This window comes from Macaca thibetana, chromosome 3 (genome assembly GCF_024542745.1).
Source record: "Macaca thibetana thibetana isolate TM-01 chromosome 3, ASM2454274v1, whole genome shotgun sequence".
NCBI classification, from domain to species: domain Eukaryota; kingdom Metazoa; phylum Chordata; class Mammalia; order Primates; family Cercopithecidae; genus Macaca; species Macaca thibetana.
In genome coordinates this window covers 129534029-129552709 of record NC_065580.1, presented here as the reverse complement: position 1 = coordinate 129552709, position 18681 = coordinate 129534029, and the positions used below count along the sequence as shown (strand labels likewise).

The 18681-nt window shown below is 54.7% G+C and overlaps 1 protein-coding gene across 1 annotated transcript; it reads right to left on the bottom strand.

The window, feature by feature from the left end:
* Positions 1-263: 263 nt before the first annotated feature.
* On the bottom strand, positions 264-18338 carry ASL (argininosuccinate lyase). The gene is made up of 17 exons (XM_050783580.1): positions 18231-18338; positions 17994-18048; positions 11711-11905; positions 11261-11344; positions 10787-10843; positions 10547-10644; positions 7135-7212; positions 6976-7053; positions 6412-6464; positions 6009-6071; positions 4881-4995; positions 4627-4711; positions 4455-4514; positions 4094-4177; positions 1383-1463; positions 795-901; positions 264-690 (listed from the first exon to the last, which is right to left on the bottom strand). The coding sequence occupies exons 2-17, from the start codon at positions 18003-18005 to the stop codon at positions 546-548; spliced, it is 1395 nt and encodes a 464-aa protein (XP_050639537.1). The 5' UTR covers positions 18006-18048; positions 18231-18338; the 3' UTR covers positions 264-545.
* Positions 18339-18681: the final 343 nt, after the last annotated feature.

Genomic DNA, 18681 nt, shown 5'->3' with positions numbered 1-18681 from the left:
CTGTGATACCCTGTTTGAAGGGGATGGGGCCTGGACAGAGCAGAGGCTATGATGGGAGCCCCCTCTTCCCTTTCATCTATGACTCTCATTGCCCTTGCCCAGTTTTCTCTGCTTCCATTTAATTTTTATTTTTTATTTTTAGAGACAGGGTCTCACTCTGTTGTCCAGGCTGGAATGCAGTGGTGTGATCATAGCTTACTGCAGCCTCCACTCCTGGACACAAGTATCCTCTCACCTCAGCCTTACAAGTAGCTGGGACTATATGCACAGGCTACCACACCAGGCTATTTGTTTCATTATTGGGTAGAGACACGGGTCTCCCTGTGTTGCCCAGGCTGGTGTCAAACTCCTGGCTTCAAGCATCCTTGCACCTTGCCCTTCCAAAGTGCTGGGATTATAGGCCACCCCACCTTGCTTCTCCAGTCCCTGACCATCCCCACTGGCCAGCCCCAGAAAGCCCAGCAATGAGGGAGCCAGGCTGGGGCAGGAAACACGCAGCAGCTTCCTCTAGCGCCCACTTTATTAGGGGGCAGGTGCAGGAGGACCTAGGCCTGCTGTGTCTGCAGTAGTGCCCGCACCTGGCGGATCTGCCAGTCAACACTGGAGCGTGCAGTGCCACCCAAGGCACCATACTGCTCCACGCTGTGCCCGTAGTCCCACACGCAGCTCACGTCGCCCGAGAACAGGGGGCTGGGGAGAGAGGAAGAGGTGGGCCAGGGCGCCGGGCCACCCTGGGTTCCAGGCACCCAGGCTCACTTCCTAGGAGGCAGCATGGGGAAGGGGATGGGCCGCACCTGATGGTCTGCAGCTCCTGCAGTGACAGCTCGTTGAGGGCAACCCCCTTGGTCTCGGCCATGAACACGGCTTTCCCGGAAGCCTCGTGGGCCTGGCGGAATGGCATCTGGGTGCCAGGGAGGAAGATGGTGCTGAGGCAGCTTCCTCCATGCCCTGATCTGCCTCCACTGCCTGTGCCCCTTCTTTTTTTTTTTTTTTCTGACACTAAGTCTCGCTCTGTTGCCCACGCTGGAGTGCAGTGGCATGATCTCACCTCACTGCAACCTCCACCTCCCAGGTTCAAGCGATTCTCCTGCCTCAGCCTCCCGAATAGCTGGAATTACAGGAGTGTGCCATCACACTGGGCTAATTGTTGTATTTTTACAACAACTGTTGCATTTTACAACAAAAGAGACAGGGTTTCACCATGTTGACCAGGCTGGTCTTGAACCCCTGGCCTCAAGTGACCCACCTGCCTTGGCCTCCCAAAGTGCCGGCATTACAGGGGTGAGCCACCAGGATGGACCACCTGTGCCCCTTCCTGAGCTCCCCCACCCTCTGGGGGGCACCCCATCTCCTCACCCTCCCCTTGGCTGCTACACACTTACCCCTTTGCGGACCAGGTAATAGGCAAGGTCAGTGGCCAGCATGTCGGGGCTGAGAGCCTGTCCCATGTTCTCTCGGTGAATCTGTGGGCACAGGTGGGTGAGTGGTGAGCCCTGGGGACCCTGGGGTCTGAAGCTGCCAGGCCCAGGACCTGCTCCTTTGCTAGGATGTCCCTGCCTTGGGCAGATACTCTCTTACCCACTCGGCTCTGTTTCACTCTCAACTTGAACCATCTTCTCATAATTATCTATAATATTTACGTGTGCTATTAACGCTTACTGGTCTGTATGTTTTACTGGCCTTTATGTTTTCAAAGCGTCCTTATCTTTAGCATGCATCAGATGTTCCTGGAGGATTTGTTTTCTGTTTTAGGAGACAGTGTCTTGCTTTGTTGCCCAGGCTGGAGTGCAGTGGCCATGATAGCTCACTGCAGCCTGGACTCAAGGGATCTTCCAGCCTCAGCCTCCCAAATAGTTGGGACTACAGCCATGCACACCACCATGCCCAGCTAATTTGTTGTTGTTGTTTTGGGCTTTTTTGAGACAGGGTGTTCCTCTGTCGCTCAGGTTGGAGTGCAATGGCACAATCCTGGCTCTCTGCATCCTTGACCTCCTGGGCTCAAGGGATCCTCCCACATCAGTCTCCAGAGTGGCTGGGACCACAGGTACACACCATCACGACTGGCTGATTTAATTTTTTTAATTTTAGAGACAGGGTCTCGCTATGTTGCTCAGGCTGGTTTTGAACTCCTAGGCTCACGTGCTTCTTCTGCCTCAGCCTCTCAAAGTGCTGGGATTACAGGCACGAGCTACCAGGCCTAGCCACTGGAGAATTTACTAAGAAAAAAATACAAATTGCTGGGGACCACCCCCGGAGTCTCTGATTCAGCCATCTGGAGTGGGACCTCACACTGCATTTCTCAGGATTTCTGAAGTGATGCTGGTGCTGCTAGTTGGGGGACTAGCTTCCAAAAACACTGTTATTTATTTATTTATTATTATTATTTTTTGAGATGGAGCCTTGCTGTCACACAGGCTGGGGTGCAGTGGCGCGATCTCTGCTCACTACAATCTCCATCTCCCAGGTTCAAGCAATTCTCCTGTCTCAGCCTCCCGAGTAGCTGGAATTACAGGCGTGTACCACCACACCCAGCTAATTTTTATATTTTTAGTAAAGACGGGGTTTTGCCATGTTGGCCAGGCTGGTCTCGAACTGCTGACCTCAAGTGATCTGCCCACCTTAGTCTCACAAATTGATGGGATTACAGGCATGAGGCTCTGCGCCCAGCCAAGAAAGACCCATTTCAAGACACATCCTGAACTATCTAGGAATGAAATGATGTGATTATGGGAATTTGCTTCAAAATAAGGGGGTAAAGGAGTGGGGGAGAGCTGTAGGTAAAGACTGCCGGAGCCAGGATGTCTATAAGTTGATTATTATTGAAGCTGGGTGTTGGTACATAGGGTTCATTATGCATTCTCTAGCTGTTATATACATAAATTTCCCATAATAATTGGTTTTAAAAGAAATCAGCCAGGAAAGTGGCTCATGCCTATAATCCCAGCACTTTGGGAGACCAAGGTGGGAGAATGGCTTGGGGCTGGGAGTTTGAGACCAGCCTGGGAAACATGGGGAGACCCTGTCTCTACAAAAAATAAAAAAATTAGCCAGGCATTGTGGCGCATGTTTGTAGTCCCGGTTACTCTAGAGACTGAGGTGGGAGGATCACTTGAGCCCAGGAGTTTGAGACTGCAGTGAGCTACGACCGCACCACTGCACTCCAGCCTGGGTGACAGAGAGCGACCCTGTCTCTAAAAAAAGGTTTTTTTAGATATTTAATTGAATTTATATATTTGTAGATGGAGTTTTACTCTGTAGTCCAGGCTGGAGTGCAGTGGCATGATCTTGGCTCACTACAACTTCCATCTCATGGGTTCAAGTGATTCTCCTGCCTCAGCCTCCTGAGTAGCTGGGATTACAGATGTGAGCCATCATGTCTGGCTAATTTTTGCATTTTTAGTAGAGAACATGGTTATGCCATGTTGGCCAGGCTGGTCTCAAACCCCCGACCTCAAGTGCTCCATCTGCCTCGGCCTCCCAAAGTGTGAGATTCCAGGCATGAGCCACTGCACCTGGTCTTTTGTATAGATTTTCTTTTTCTTTTTTTTTTTTTTTGTTGAGACAGAGTCTCGCTTTGTCGCCCAGACTGGAGTGCAGTGGCCGGATCTCAGCTCACTGCAAGCTCCGCCTCCCGGGTTCACGCCATTCTCCTGCCTCAGCTTCCCGAGTAGCTGGGACTACAGGCGTCCGCCACCTCGCCCGGCTAGTTTTTGTATTTTTTAGTAGAGACGGGGTTTCACCGTGTTAGCCAGGATGGTCTCGATCTCCTGACCTTGTGATCCGCCCGTCTCGGCCTCCCAAAGTGCTGGGATTACAGGCTTGAGCCACCGCGCCCGGCCAGATTTTCTTTTTTTAAAAAGAGTTCTGGTCTGGCCAGTTGATAGACCCAAGGCCCCCTGAGTCTCATCTACTTCTACTGCAAGGCAGCAGTTTCTGTCCTTTCCCTGTTCCCCAGGAGCAGGAGCGAGCACACCTCTCCTTCCCTGCCCCAGGTCCTCCAGCCCCACCTCGCCTCCTCCCAAGGCCACCCTCCCTGCATGCCCACCCCAGTGCCTGGGACCTAGGGAGGAGAGGCAGGTGGGTGACATCTTGCCTGCAGCGTAGAGATGACGCCAGTGGCCACCTGCAGCACGGCACTCATAGTGTCTGACACTTCAAACACAGCTTCCTTGTCTTCCTGGGAGGCACATGGCAGGAGGTGAGGGCCTAGCAGCCCCCTTGCACCCAGGGTCCCCACAGTCCCACTCCCCCAACTGAGGCATCCCCACTGCCTTTCATGGGAAGAACACTCAGTACCCCAACAAAGGAAGGGTAGAGAGTCCAAGGGCAGCCATGGATGAGGCTGTGTGCACAGGATGGGAGGATGTGTGGCAATCCCAGGGTGAGGCCCTGCCTGGGTGTGCCAGAGCCCTGAGAACTGGCACGTAGTAGGCAGGCCTCCCCTGGCCTCGCACCTGTAAGTCTTTGTTGTAGGTGCTGGGAAGTCCCTTGAGGGTCATCAGGAGCCCGGCACACTGCAGGAAGAGGGAGGCACAGAGGCTGGACCCGGGATCCTGCCCCCTGGCCACCCACCATCAGCCCAGAGGCTCCGCCCTTCCCCACCCCCCCACCCCCAACCTTGCTCACCCGCCCAAACACACGCCCAGCCTTGCTCCGGATCAGCTCCAAACTGTCGGGGTTTTTCTTCTGGGGCATCAGGCTGCTTCCAGTGCTGGGGACAGAGGTGCTGGCGCTGAAAGGGCTGGATCCTTGGCTGGTCCAGCAGCTCACCGGCCAGGTCTGGCGGAGGGGTGGGGCGGGGAGGAAGGAAGCCACGCCCACGGGGGGTGGGGAATACAGAGGCCGGCAGGGGCAGACGGAGGTGGCAGTTCAGGGCTTACCTGTAGGCATCCGAGAGCTGCACGAAGCTGAATTCCTTGGTGCAGTAGAGGATGAGGTCCTCAGCCATCCTGCTGAGATGGGTCATGCATAGCGAAGCCCAGAACAGGAACTCAGCTGAGAGGGAGAAAAGGTTCCCAGTCACCAGGCCTCTCCCATCCCCACTCAGCCTGACCATACAGGGGTCGGAAGGAGGTTAGGCGGTGGGGGGACCCGGCTAAATTTTCATTTTTTGTAAAGATGGGGTCGTGCTATGTCGCCCAGGCTGGTCTGAAACTCATGGGCTCAAGCAATCCTCCTGCCTTGGCCTCCCAAAGTGCTGGGATTACAAACATGAGCCACTGCACCTAGTCTGTTTTTTGTTATTGTTGTTTTAAATAAACCAGCTTTACCGAGTTTTTACTCACATACAATTTATCCATTTATTTATTTATTTTTTTGAGATGGAGTCTTGCTCCCATCGCGCAGGCTGGAGTGCAGTGGCGCAATCTCGGCTCACTGCAACCTCTACCTCCCAGGTTCAAGCGAATCTCCTTCCTCAGCCTCCCGAGTAGCTGGGATTACAGGCATGCACCACTATGCCCAGCTAATTTTTGTGCTTTTAGTAGAGACGGGGTGTCCCCATGTTGGCCAGGCTGGTCTTGAACTCCTGACCTCAGGTGATCCAGCTACCTCGGCCTCCCAAAGTGCTAGGATTACAGGCGTGAGCCACCATGCCTGACCTATTTATTTTTATTTTATTTTATTTTTTGAGTTGGAGTTTTGCTCTTGTTGCCCAGGCTGGAGTGCACTGGCGCGATCTCAGCTCACTGCAGCCTCCACCTCCTGGGTTCAAGCGATTCTCTGGCCTCAGCCTCCCGAGTAGCTGGGATTACAGGCACCTGCCACCACATGCCCAGCTAAATTTTGTATTCTTAGTAGAGATGGGGTTTCAGCATGTTGGCCAGTGCTGGGATTACAGGCGTGAACCACTGTGCCCCACCCAATTTACCCATTTAAGCTTTACACTTCAGTGTACAACCATCACCACAACCAGCCTGTCCGTAGAGGGGTGGGAAGAGACTGGAGAGAAGCTGGGCTGAGGGACTAAAGTGAGGCACAGGGCAGGGGACTGGCTCCCCAAGACTCACCCACAAAGTCCCGCTCACTAGTGGCATCCATGCTGTTGAGAGTGATGGCCCCAAAGTTGAGTTCTGGGGGGTGAGAGGAAGCGGGGCTGGGCTGGAGGACAGGAAGTGGCCCCCTCTCCCCCAACTAGGTTGCCCAGCCCCCGCCCCTCATCAGGGTGGGGTGGCAGCTGGGGGAGGGATCTTTTGCACAATCCCAGGAGGGAGGCAGGAGCCCTGAGTCTCTCAGTACCAAGCACCCCTGCCATGAGTGACCCCTAGACTTGATGAACTCAGTGCCCGTAGGCAATGAATGAAGGTTCCACCAGGAGCTACAGGCCCCTGCCCGCTGGTTTCAGGTGTGTCTGCGGGTCCTGGCGGGTGCTGAGGGTGCCTCTCCCTGGGGAGGAGGGGCAGGGCGTCTCACCTGCTCGAAGCAGCTCTCGGTCCACACTTAGGGGATTGCCTGCAATGGCCCCACTGCAGGGACAGGGATTCATGGTGACCAGGGCTCCTGGCAGGCAACCCTGACACACACACACACACACACACACACACACACGCACGCAAGCACACACAGAGAACCAAGTCCTGGTTGCCAGGGCAACCACCTGGTGCTCAGCCTCTTCCCTGGCCCAGTCGCCTTGGGTACAGAATACTTGTCCCTAAGTGTCCACAGAACACTTGTCCCCAAGCACCGAGTCACCCTGGGTGCAGGACACTTGTCTCCTGACACATGTTCCCATATGTCAGGCTGAGGGCAGCAGGCTGGGCTTGCCAGGAGCCTTGCTGGAGGGCTCTGGCTCTGCTCAGACACATTCAATGGCTTGGTCGTCCCCACCTTAGCGAGAGCTGGGGCTCCATGCAGGGTCCCCCGCTGAGCAGATAAGGCGGCTTTCTGTCCCACTCTGCCCTTCCCAGCTCTGTCAATCCCTAAGGCTATACAGCAGCCACCCCCACCAGGCCCTCGGGGCACTGGAGCCTCACCCACCTCCCCAGGGGCAGGACATTGATCCGCTTCCGCACCTCCAGCAGCCGCTCAGAGTCTCGGGTCAGCGCCACGGCGTGGCTGTGGGAAGCCAGGGGCAAGAGGGTCAGGGCAGCCAGGGTCTTCCCCTCTAGCATGGCCCCTGCACCTCACCTGGCTCACCTCAGAATCCAGTGGCTCCAGCGGATGGGCTGGGCCCTCTGCAGATGGGTGTACCCCGGGAAGAGGACGTCACGTTCCCTGTGGGAGAGGAGGAGCAGGAGGTCGGGTGGAGGCTCGTGCAAGGCCTGCCTGTGACACTGGGACCCTGTCACCCCTGGAAAAAGTGTCGCCCTGCAGCATTCCACCTGAATGAGGGATCTGGTGATCTCCCAGGGACAAATCGGTCTTAAGGAAAAAAGGCCGGAAGTGGGGCCGTGTGAACCAAGGACTGGGCCTGAGCTGTGGGGCCTCCTGGGGTGAGGCTTTGCCAGAAACACCCAAAGTCCAGCCTCTGTAACTCAGCATCTCCGAGCAGGGGCCAGAACAGGGGAGGAGGCCCATGTTGGGTATGACTTGGCCGTGAGAGGTTTTGAGGATCCTAGAAATAGCTGAGGCTCGTTCAAGGGCTGCTCTGAGCAGGTGAGATGCCCTGCACCACATTCAAGTAGGCAGGGCAGAGGCAGAGGTGCTGTGAGTGATGGTCCTGTTTTCTTGTTGTTTTGTTTTGTTTTTGTTTTTAGAGACAGGGTCTCATTCTTTTGCCCAGGCTGGAGTGCAGTGGCACGATCATAGCTCACTGCTGCCTCTATCTCCTGGGCTCAAGTGATCCTCCTGCCTCAGCCTCCTGAGTAGCTGGGACTAAAGGGACATGCCACCATGCCCGGCTAATTTTTAATTTTTTGTAAAGATGGGGTCTTGTGGCCGAGCACGGTGGCTCACGCCTGTAATCCCAGCACTTTGGGAGGCTGAGGCTGGTGGATCACGAGGTCAGGAGATCGAGACCATCCTGGCTAACACGGTGAAACCCTGTCTCTACTAAAACTACAAAAAATTAGCCGGGTGTGGTGGCGGGCGCCTGTAGTCCCAGCTACTCGGGAGGCCGAGGCAGGAGAATGGCGTGAACCTGGGAGGCGGAGCTTGCAGTGAGCCGAGATTGCACCACTGCACTCCAGCCTGGGCGACAGAGTGAGACTCCATCTCACTCTGTGAGATGGGGTCTTGCCATGTTGCCCAGGGTGGTCTGAAACTCCTGGGTTCAGGCAATCCTCCTGCCTTGGCCTCCCAAAGGGCTGGGATTACAAATGTGAGCCACCATACCTGGCCTGTTTGTTGTTGTTGTTGTTGTTTTTGAGAAAGAGTTTTGCTTTTGTTGCCCAGGCTGGAATGCAGTGGTATGATCTCAGCTCACTGCAACCTCTGCCTCCCAGGTTCAAGAGATTCTCCTGCCTCCCAAGTGGCTGGGATTACAGGTGCCTACCATCACACCCGGCTAATTTTGTGTATTTTTAGTGGAGATGGGGTTTCACCATGTTGGCCAGGCTGGTCTCGAACTCCTGACCTCAGGTGATCCACCCGCCTCAGCCTCCCAAAGTGCTGGGATTACAGGCATGAGCCATTGCACCTGGCCTGTTGTTTTAAATAAACCAGCTTTACTAAGATTATCATTCACAAACAATTTACTCATTTAAAATTTACACTTTACTGTACAACCATCACCATAACCAATTTTATAACATTTTCATCACCCCATAAATAAATTCTGTACTCAGGGCCAGGCACGGTGGCTCAAGCCTTTAATCCCAGCACTTTGGGAGGCCAAGAGGGAAGGATCACTTAAGGCCGGGAGTTTGAGACCAGCCTGAGCCACATAGAGACTCCGTTTCTACAAAATATTTAAAACATTCTCGGCTGGCCATGGTGGCTCATGCCTGTAATCCCAGCACTTTGGGAGTCCAAGGTGGGTGGATCACAAGGTCAGGAGATTGAGACCATCCTGGCTAACATGGTGAAAGCCTGTCTCTACTAAAAATACAAAAAATTAGCCAGGCGTGGTAGCGGGCACCTGTAGTCCCAGTTACTCCGGAAGCTGAGGCAGGAGAATGGCGTGAACCCAGGAGGCAGAGATTGCAGTGAGTAGAGATTGTGCCACTGCACTCCAGCCTGGGCGACAGAGCGAGACTCCATCTCACAGGCGGTGCACACCGGTGGTTCTAGCTACTCAGAAAGCTGAGGTGGGAGGATCATTTGATTCCAGGAGTTTGAGGCTGCAGTGAGCTATTACCAAGCCACTGTACTCCAGCCTAGGTGACAGAGCAGGATCTCATCTCTAAAGACAATTTAAAAATTAAGCTGAGTGCAGTGTTTATGGCTGTAATCCTAGCACTTTGGCAGGCCGAGGTGGGTGGATCACCTGAGCTCAGGAGTTCGAAACCAGCCTGGCCAACATGGCAAAACCCATCTCTACTGAAAAAAATACAAAAATTAGCTGGACATGGTGGTGCACACCTGTAATCTCAGCTACTTGGGAGGCTCAGGCACTACAATCACTTGAACCCAGGAGACAGAGTTTGCAGTTAGCTAAGATCGCACCACTATACCCCAGACTAGGCGGCAGAGCAAAACCCTGTCTCAAAAAAACAAACAAAAAAAAATTTAAAGAAACCTTGAACTCAGTAGCAGACACTCCCTGTTCCTCCTAGCAGCCCTGCCCTACCTGCTGAGTGACAATTCTTGTGCCCTTGTTTCCCCCCAAGTCTGCGAAACAAGCATCACAGGGAGCTGAGGAAGAGAAGGGGTCTCTGACAACACATGGAGACTCCTCAGCAGCTCTTCGTCCAGGTCTATAAGGAACAAATCCAGTCCCAAAGACACCAGGTCTCAGAAGCCAAAGCCTGAAATGAGGCCAGCAGGAGGCAGCCTTTGGCTCTGTCTTTTGCCAGATGGGCTGGTTGGGGACACAAAGCTTGGGATGGGGGATCTAGGGGACAGGCAGGGTGGGGAGTGACTCTGGCTGTGCTTGGCTTAGCTTCCTGCCCTCAACTCTGCAAATGGTGAGTTTTCTTTTTTTTTCTTTTTTTTCTTTGAGACGGAGTCTCACTCTGTAGCCCAGGCTGGAGTGCAATGGCACGATCTCGGTTCACTGCAACCTCTGCCTCCCGGGTTTAAGCAGTTCTCCTGCCTCAGCCTCCCGAGTAGCTGGGATTACAGGCACACACCACCATGCTTGCCTAATTTTTGTATTTTTAGTAGAGACAGAGTTTCACCATGTTGGCCAGGCTGGTCTCGAACTCCTGACCTCAGGTGATCCACCCACCTTGGCCTCCCAAAGTGCTGAGATTATAGGCATGAGCCACTGCACCCGGCCCCACGACGGGTGAGTCTTCCCTGCCTGCTGAGCTAGACTGGCATGGGAGCATTGGGGCCTGCAGGAAATGGCCCACTCCTAGCTATTCTGCCTCGATCCTGGAGTTCTGGGATGCCCCTGTCCCTCAGGGCCTGGCACCCCCACCCTGTTCACCCCTGCCCCCTAGGTCTCCTGTTCAGGCTGCCATCACACCTCTGTCTGCCCCCTGGGTGTCCCTGTAGGACTCACGCCTCTGCCCTATCCACCATGGTCCTGATGAGCTCCCAGAGGAGGCCGGAGAGCGTGGAGCAGGTCTGCCGCATCCATAGCCTGAGGTCCGTGACCACCTGTGCGAGGAGGAGGTGGTGCTCAGGGAGGCCGACGTGTTGCTTCCCTGAGAAGCCAGGACGGTTGCAGAGCTCTAACTGCCCCCTGGGCTCCCCAAGTTTGGGACAACATGGAGCAGTGGGGTGGAGGGGCTAGAAGCACCTGGTCATTCCGGCTCCGTCCCGTGTGCAGCTTCCCTGCCGTTTCACCAATGAGTTCCTGGAGGTGAAGGAAGACCCAAGGTCTGTATCCCCCAAGGAGTCAACCCAGGCAGTTCCTCATCAGCCCTGCTAACCTACCTCCGTACCCCAGGGCTCCAGGTCCTGCCCAAATCTCTTGCCATTTCTGCTGAGGCCTGTTGTTCTTTTTTTTTTTTTTTTAATTTTTGTAGTTGTGGGACCTCGTTATGTTGCCCAGGCTGGTCTGGAACTCCTGGCCTCAAGCGATCCTCCCACCTCAGCCTCCCAAAGTGTTAGGATTATAGACATGAGCCAGGGTGCCTGGTCCATGTCCTAAGGTCTCACCTGCTGTCTGCCAATGGCGAAGTAAACAGAATGATGGTGCTAATGCTCAAAGTGGCCCTGGGCAAGGTGGAGAGGGGAGGCCAGGAAAGCGGTGGGGCTCCAGGGGTCATACCTTCAGGCGGCGCTCGTTGGCTGTGTGGATGTCCTCATCATTGGGGCTGAGTTTGAAAGTGCCCTGGGCCCACTCCTCAGCCACCTATAGCGGGTAGCAGCAATGCCAGGGGTCAGGTGAGCAGGCATCAGCAGCTAAGAGAGCCCCAGCCCTGGTCCCACCCTATCCGTGATGACTGACTGTCCCCATCCAGGAGCTGAGTCCTGGAAGCGCACCCTGGGAGGGGGCATCTCAGGCCCACCTTTAACCATGAGCCATGAGGGTCACAGGGATCATTAAAAGATGGAGAGAGGTGGACATCAAGGCACACAGTTAAACAGCACTTGAGTATATAATTAGTTTAATGTGAAACCACAGATGAGCAACACTGCACTATTTGCTTAGGGATTTGGTGGGAGCCTGGGGCCACAGGGAAGGGGCATTGGGTGGGGCTTTGGCCACAGCGAGTACCTTGTCTAGGCCATGGAGTATCTGGTCCATCTCGGCCTTGGTGAGGAGCCCTGCCTTCTCCAGGCCCCTGCTGTAGGCTTTGCTGCCTTGAACATCCACCTCCCAAAGGTGCCGGTCGTAGGCAATGGACGCGTTGAACTTCTCCATGATGGGGTCCACTGCACCCACAAACCGGCCACCCCAAAGCTTCCCACTCTGGCCAGGAGAGCAAGAACAATTAGTCTCTCCTCCACCCTCCAGAACAGCGCTTCTTGCAGTCTTCAGGAAACTTATCAAGTCTGATGGTAGCAGGGGCATCAGATCATTCTAACTGGGCAGAGAAGGAGGCTGAGACCTTCCCAGAGTCACCACCCTAGGAGTGAGCATGGGAACGTGGCTGAACACCAAAAGTTTGGGTTCTTTTTTTTTTTTATTCTCACTCTGTCGGCCAGGCTGGAGTGCAGTGGCGCCATCTCGGCTCACTGCAAGCTCTGCCTCCCAGGTTCAAAAGATTCTCCTGCCTCAGACTCCCGAGTAGCTGGGATTACAGGCACATGCCACCACACCCCGCTAATTTTTGTATCATTAATAGAGATGGGGTTTCACCATGTTGGCTAGGCTGGTCTTGAACTCCTGACCTCAGGTGATCCTCCCGCCTTGGCCTCTGAAAGTGCTAGGATTACAGGCATGAGCCACTGCGTGTGGCCTTAAAGTTGGGGTTCTTTCTCACCACATGGCCCCACTCTGACAAGATGGTGGCAGGGCCTGAGGCATCCCTGGGACCACAGCAGAGCTTCTGGAACCTTTCCTGCCACTGACCAAGGTGTCAGGTGCCATCCTAATTGTTGACAAAACCCTCTGGGGTAGGCACCAACACAATTCCACTATGAAGAGGGGGAAACTGAGGCACAGAGGGGCATGCAGCCTGCCCTCACCTGGGGTGGGAGAGCCAGGGCTGCAGCCCAGCAGTCTGAAGTCAGAACCCATGCTCTTCACCCCTGTTCCACCAGGCAGAACCCACACTCTTCACCCCTGTTCCACCAGGCAGAACCCATGCTCTTCACCCCTGTTCCACCAGTCAGAACCCACGCTCTTCACCCCTGTTCCACCAGGGCTTCTGGACTTGGCTCTGGTGTCCTGAACCTTTGCTGCAGGGACAGGCAAAGAGGCCTTGAGGGTGTCCACCAAGCTTAAGTGCTCTGCAACTCTCTCCCTCACAGCTTGGAGCTGGACTAAGATCCCAATTCCTACCACTCCCTTGGCTCTGAAAAGCGCCCTGACACCCCCCATTGTCACTGGCCTTCTAGGAGGTCACTGGGTGACCCCTTACTCCCTAGGAGCCAAGGGCAGAGGAATGGTATGTAGGCATCTATGTTTTGTTCTTTTTTTTGAGATACAGTCTCACTCTGTCACCTAGGCTGGAGTGCAGTGGCATGATCTCGGCTCACAGCAACCGCTGCCTCCTGAGTTCAAGCCAATTTTCCTGCCTCAGCCTCCCGACTAGCTGGAATTACAGGCATGTGCCACCACACCTGGCTGAGTTTTGTATTTTTAGTAGAGACAGGGTTTCACCATGTTGGTCAGACTGGTCTTGAACTCCTGATCTCAGGTGATCCCCTGACCTTGGCCTCCCAAAGTGCTTGGGATTATAGGCATGAGCCACCGTGCCCAGCCCGTTTTGTTTGTTAAAAAATATTTTTTTAATTCTTTTTTTTTTTTTTTTTTTTGAGATGGAGTCTCACTCTGTCACCCAGGCTGGGGTACAGTGGCGGGATCTCGGCTCACTGCAAGCCCCACCTCCCAGGTTCACACCATTCTCCTGCCTCAGCCTCCTAAGTAGCTGGGACTACAGGCGCCCACCACCACGCCTGGCTAATTTTTTTTTTTTTTTTTTTTTTTTTTTTTTTAGCAGAGACCAGGTTTCACTGTGTTAGCCAGGATGGTCTTGATCTCCTGACCTCGTGATCTGCCTGCCTCGGCCTCCCAAAGTGCTGGGATTACAGGTGTGAGCCACCGCACCCAGCTTTAAATTCTTTTTTAGACACAGGGTCTCACTCTGTTACCCAGCTTGGAGTGCAGTGGCACCATCATAGCTCACTGCAACCTCAAACTCCTGGGCTCAACCAGTCCTCTCGCCTCAGCTTCCCCAGTAGTTGGGACTACAAGCATGCGCCACCACATCCAGACAGTTTTCAAAAATTTTGTAGGGTCGGGCCGGGGGCAGTGGCTCACGCCTGTAATCCTAGCACTTTGAGAGGCCGAGGCGGGTGGATCATGAGGTCAGGAGACCGAGACCATCCTGGCTAACATGGTGAAAACCCGTCTCTACTAAAAATACAAAAAATTAGCCGGGCGTGGTGGTGGGCGCCTGTAGTCCCAGCTACTCGGGAGGCTGAGGCAGGAGAATGTTGTGAACCTGGGAGGCGGAGCTTGCAGTGAGCAGAGATCGCGCCACTGCATTCCTGCCTGGGTGACAGAGGGAGACTCCGTTACAGAAAAAAAAAAAAAATTGTAGGGCCAGGAGTGGTGGCTCACGCCTGTAATCCCAGCACTTTGGGAGGCTGATGTGGGTGGATCACGAGGTCAGGAGATAGAGACCACCCTGGCCAACATGGTGAAATCGAGTCTCTACTAAAAATACAAAAATGAGCTGGGCGTGGTGGTGCTCGCCTGTAGTCCCAGCTACTTAGGAGGCTGAGGCAGGAGAATCACTTGAACCCAAGAGGCGGAGTTTGCAGTGAGCCAAGATTGTGCCACTGCACTCCAGCCTGGGTGACAGAGCAAGACTCTGTCTCAAAATAAATAAATAAATAAATAAAAATTTAAAAAAATTGGTAGAGACAGGGTCTCACTATGTTGCCTAGGCTGGTCTTGAACTCCTGGTCTCAAGCCATCCTCCAGCCTCAGCTTCCCAAAGTGCTGGGATTACAGACATGAGCCAAGGCGCTGGCCACATCTGTTTTGAAAGAGGGCAGAGACCAGGGCATGGGACGGATCGGGGAGGGGGTACAGAATACCTGGGGCACAGCCCTAGTGCCCAGGACTGGGAGGAGGGTGGGGTGGAGGTGGGCATGTCACTTCACTGACGTCCTTTTTGTAGAAGGGAGTCTACAATGGCCAATGGGGACATATATCCTCCTCTATCCCCCTGCAATACCCCAGACTTCTATTAACTACCTGGCCTGGCACCTATTATTAAACCTCAGGGTTGGGAGGCTCAGGCAGGTGGATCACTTGAGGTCAGGAGTTCAAGATCAGCCTGGCCAACATGGTGAAACCCCGTTTGTACTAAAAATACAAAAATTAGCCAGGCTCGGTGGTGGGCAGCTGTAGTCCCAGCCACTTGGGAGTCTGAAGCAGGAGAATCGCTTGAACCCTGGAGGTAGAGGTTGTGGTGAGCAGAGATGGCGCCATTGCACTCCAGCTTGGGCAACAGAGCAAGACTCCTTCTTAGAAATAATAATAAGGGCCGGGCGCAGTGGCTCACGCCTGTAATCCCAGCACTTTGGGAGGCCAAGACAGGCAGATCATGAGGTCAGGAGATCGAGACCATCCTGGCTAACACAGTGAAACCCCGTTTTTACTAAAAATACAAAAATTAGCCGGGCGCGGTGGCGGGCGCCTGTAGTCCCAGCTACTCCAGAGGTTGAGGCAGGAGAATGGCAGGAACCCGGGAGGCAGAGCTTGCAGTGAGCGGAGATCGCGCCAGTGCACTCCAGCCTGGGCGACAGAGCGAGACTCCATCTCAAAAAAAAAAAAAAAAAAAAAAAAAAAGATAATAATAATAAGATAAAGATAATAATAGTACCTATCTGATAGCCTTGTTGTGAGCATTTAATCAGATCGTATTTGCAAATTGCATATATAACATGGTGCCTGGTGCTCAGGAAGGACTTGAGAAATGCCAGCTGTTACTAAGGGAGGGCTGGCAGGGGATAGGACATGCTTCAGCTCCTGGTTCCTGGGTGCACCCCAGAGACCTCTACAGTGCTCTGGCCCTGAGCTGTGAGCTGACCCCTCCATGCCCAACAGCCCCGGCTGCCAAAGGACTCTGCCCTGCAGAGGCAGCCTCCACCCCCACCCCGTCTTTTGAGCTGGTCCTGCCCCTTACCCCACAGCTGCCCCACCAAGCCCAGCTCTCCAGCAAAGCACCACGTGGGGCCCTGGTCCTGCTCACTGGAGCCAGCCAGTCAGAATTGGGGCCGGCCTTCCCTTCAGCCGGGAGCCGGGCACCGCCTCCCCCAGCGGGCTCCTGGGCCACCCTGCCGAGGTTGTTAGTAATAAAAACAACTACTTAATAAGCGGAGCGGCAGCCAAACCAATTAGTGCCAACCTACAGGAAGGTCTGGGGCAAGCTGAGGTCACCTGGAGCACTGGGCTTGTGGGAAGCCAGACCACTGTGCTCCAGACCAAACTCCTATCCTTACTGGCAGGCATAATAGGACCCTACGGGGAGATCAGAGTGAGGTGCCTCCCCTTGGGCACTGAGGAGAGGGGAAGCCCAGTGTGGTAGCAGAAGGTGCTACTGCAAGCCAGGACACATCTGGGCCAGAATGGTCTCTTCAGGGCCAGGGGATGGGGCACTGAGTTGGGCTGGGTTGAAAGAGCAACAGTCAAGGTCGAATGTACATGGGAAATATCAGTTTTGGTTTTGGGATTTGTGGGTTTTTTTCCTTTTTTGAGGAAGAGTCTTGCTTTGTCCCCAGGGCTGGAGTGCAGTGGTGCGATCTCGGCTCACTGCAACCTCCGCCTCCTGAGTTCAAGCGATTCTCCTGCCTCAGTCTCCCAAATAGCTGGGACTACAGGCACCCACCACCACACCCGGCTAATTTTTGCATTTTTAGTAGAGATGGGGTTTCACCATGTTGGCCAGGCTGGTCTCAAACTCTTGACCTCAGATGATCCACACGCCTCGGCCTCCCAAAGTGCTGGGATTTCAGGTGTGAACCACCATGACTGGCAGGGTTTTCTATTTTTATTTTTTGAAACTGGATCACATTCTGTTGCCTGGGTTGGAGTGCAGGGTGAGATCATGCTCACTGCAGTCTCAAACTTCTGGGTTCAAGCAATCCTCCTGCCTCCGCCTCCTGTGAGACTACAGGTGTACACCACCACACCTGGGTAATTTTCAAAATTTTTTTGTAGAGACAGGATCTCACTATGTTGCCCAGGCTGGTCTGGAATTCCTGGGCTTCAGCAATCCTCCTGCCTCGGCTTCCCAAAGTAGAAATATCAGTACTGTTGTGGTTAGCCACCATTTATTGAGCACCTACTGTTGCTCAGCCCTGTGCTAGGGATTTGACATACGTTATTATGGCCTTTTATGAGGTGGGCAATATCACCCCTATTTCACAAATGAGGAAAGAGGTTTGGAGGGCCCAAGTGACTGGTACAGAAACCAAGTCTGTTTGGCTCCGAAGTCCAGGCCCTGCTCCCCTGCCCCCCGCCCATGGCCCAGAAGCTTGCAGGGCACTGAGTAAAAGGAAGTGAATTGCTAGCTAATGAAGGCCAGAAGGGCCTGGAACCCAGACCTCCTGCTTCCCGGGGTTCCCTTCATCAAGCATCAGGTGAACAGCCCCTTTCCCCTGAAGGGTCCAAAGCAATGGCCTCATAATCTAGTGCCTTACAGAGGGAGGCCAACAGCTATTATTACCCCCATTGCCAGATAAATCAACTGTGGCCCAAAGGAAGGAAACCTCTGCTTGGGACTCCAGCATCTCAGTGGTCAGGAAGAGAAGCCAGGAGCCACTGACCCTAAGGAGCAGGGTCCAGTGAGACAGGAAGGGAACCAGGCACTGGGGTTGCTGGAGTCAGGAGGCGAGGTCCCCTTTTTCTTGGTTCTTTCCACATGCCACAGTCAAGGACAAGAACACTTAGGGGCTAAGCCTTATTCTATAAACAGGGACAATTGCTCTAGCAGGAGAAGGGATGTGGTGTGGGGTGGGACCTGACAAAAGGACATGGGGAAGAAGGAATGAAGAGGTGGAAGGCTGAAGGCTTGGGAGCACTTTTCCTGGCCAGGCAGGCATCACTGTGAGGTGAGGGCAGAGCCACTCTACCCCTAGTAGTGTGGGTTGGTGGGTTTGCCAAAAGGGCTGCCTGGGGACACAGGTGAGTCCCAGTAAAGGTGACTGCTGAGCTCCAGAAGATGCGCCCGGGAGGGGTGGGGGTGCCGGCTTCCTGGGTAATTTTCAAAATTACTTCCTGGAGGGCGATTCCCAGCAGGGTGGCCCGAGGCAGGTCTGGCGCCCCCACCCTCTCGTTTGGAGGCTGGGAGGACCGGCGTCCCGGAGGTCCCACTCACCTCCGAGGCCATGTTGGGCAGTTCCTCGTCGTCCGGAAGCTTCGGTCCACCGGGTCTGGAAGACAAGACCGGACTGACGACCTCCTTGGCCAGCAGGGTCCCCCGGGCCAGGCTGGCTCCGAGCTCTGGGCACTGCGCTTGGCCGAGCGCAGCCCTTGGGAACACGGACGTGAGCGCATGCCACCGTTCTCGGCGTCCTCCACGCCCGTCCCGCCCATCCGGCCGCCGCGCACTCACCTCCGTCTGGTCGCACGGACACTGTCGCGCCCGCCACTGGCCAGGGCTTTTCTGGCTATGGGATGGCGTCAGCAGCCGCCGGCCCTGTCCCCACCCCTGGCGGCGGCCGCGTCAATAGGAGGCAGCCCAGTGGGTTGGGCGTTGCCTCCGTCCTCCAATCCTGGCTGTGGGCGGGGACACCTCCGGCTGAGCTAGGCGCTGAGCTGCACCGCGGCGGGGAAGCGGGCGGGTAAAGGGTCGGGGGGCCCCGATGTGGAAGGGGGTTGGGCTGGGGTTGGGGAGGGTAGTGCCCTGGCGTTCGCGCTGCGGTGAGCAGACACGCAGGAGACTGGAGACTCGGGCCAGGGGTAAAGGCTATGACATCAGGCCCGGGCCTGGCGGGTTCACAAGATATATAAGGTGAAATGGCATGTTCGCCCATTAATTCATTCATTCAACAAACACGTACCAA

Coding starts and splice junctions, on each gene's coding strand:
- ASL (XM_050783580.1), bottom strand. Junction 7,213..10,546: donor ATGGTGGATAGGGCAGAGGC/GTGAGTCCTACA, acceptor CCTCTCCCACAG/GGAACGTGACGTCCTCTTCC. Junction 4,178..4,454: donor CCTACAACAAAGACTTACAG/GTGCGAGGCCAG, acceptor TGTGCCTCCCAG/GAAGACAAGGAAGCTGTGTT.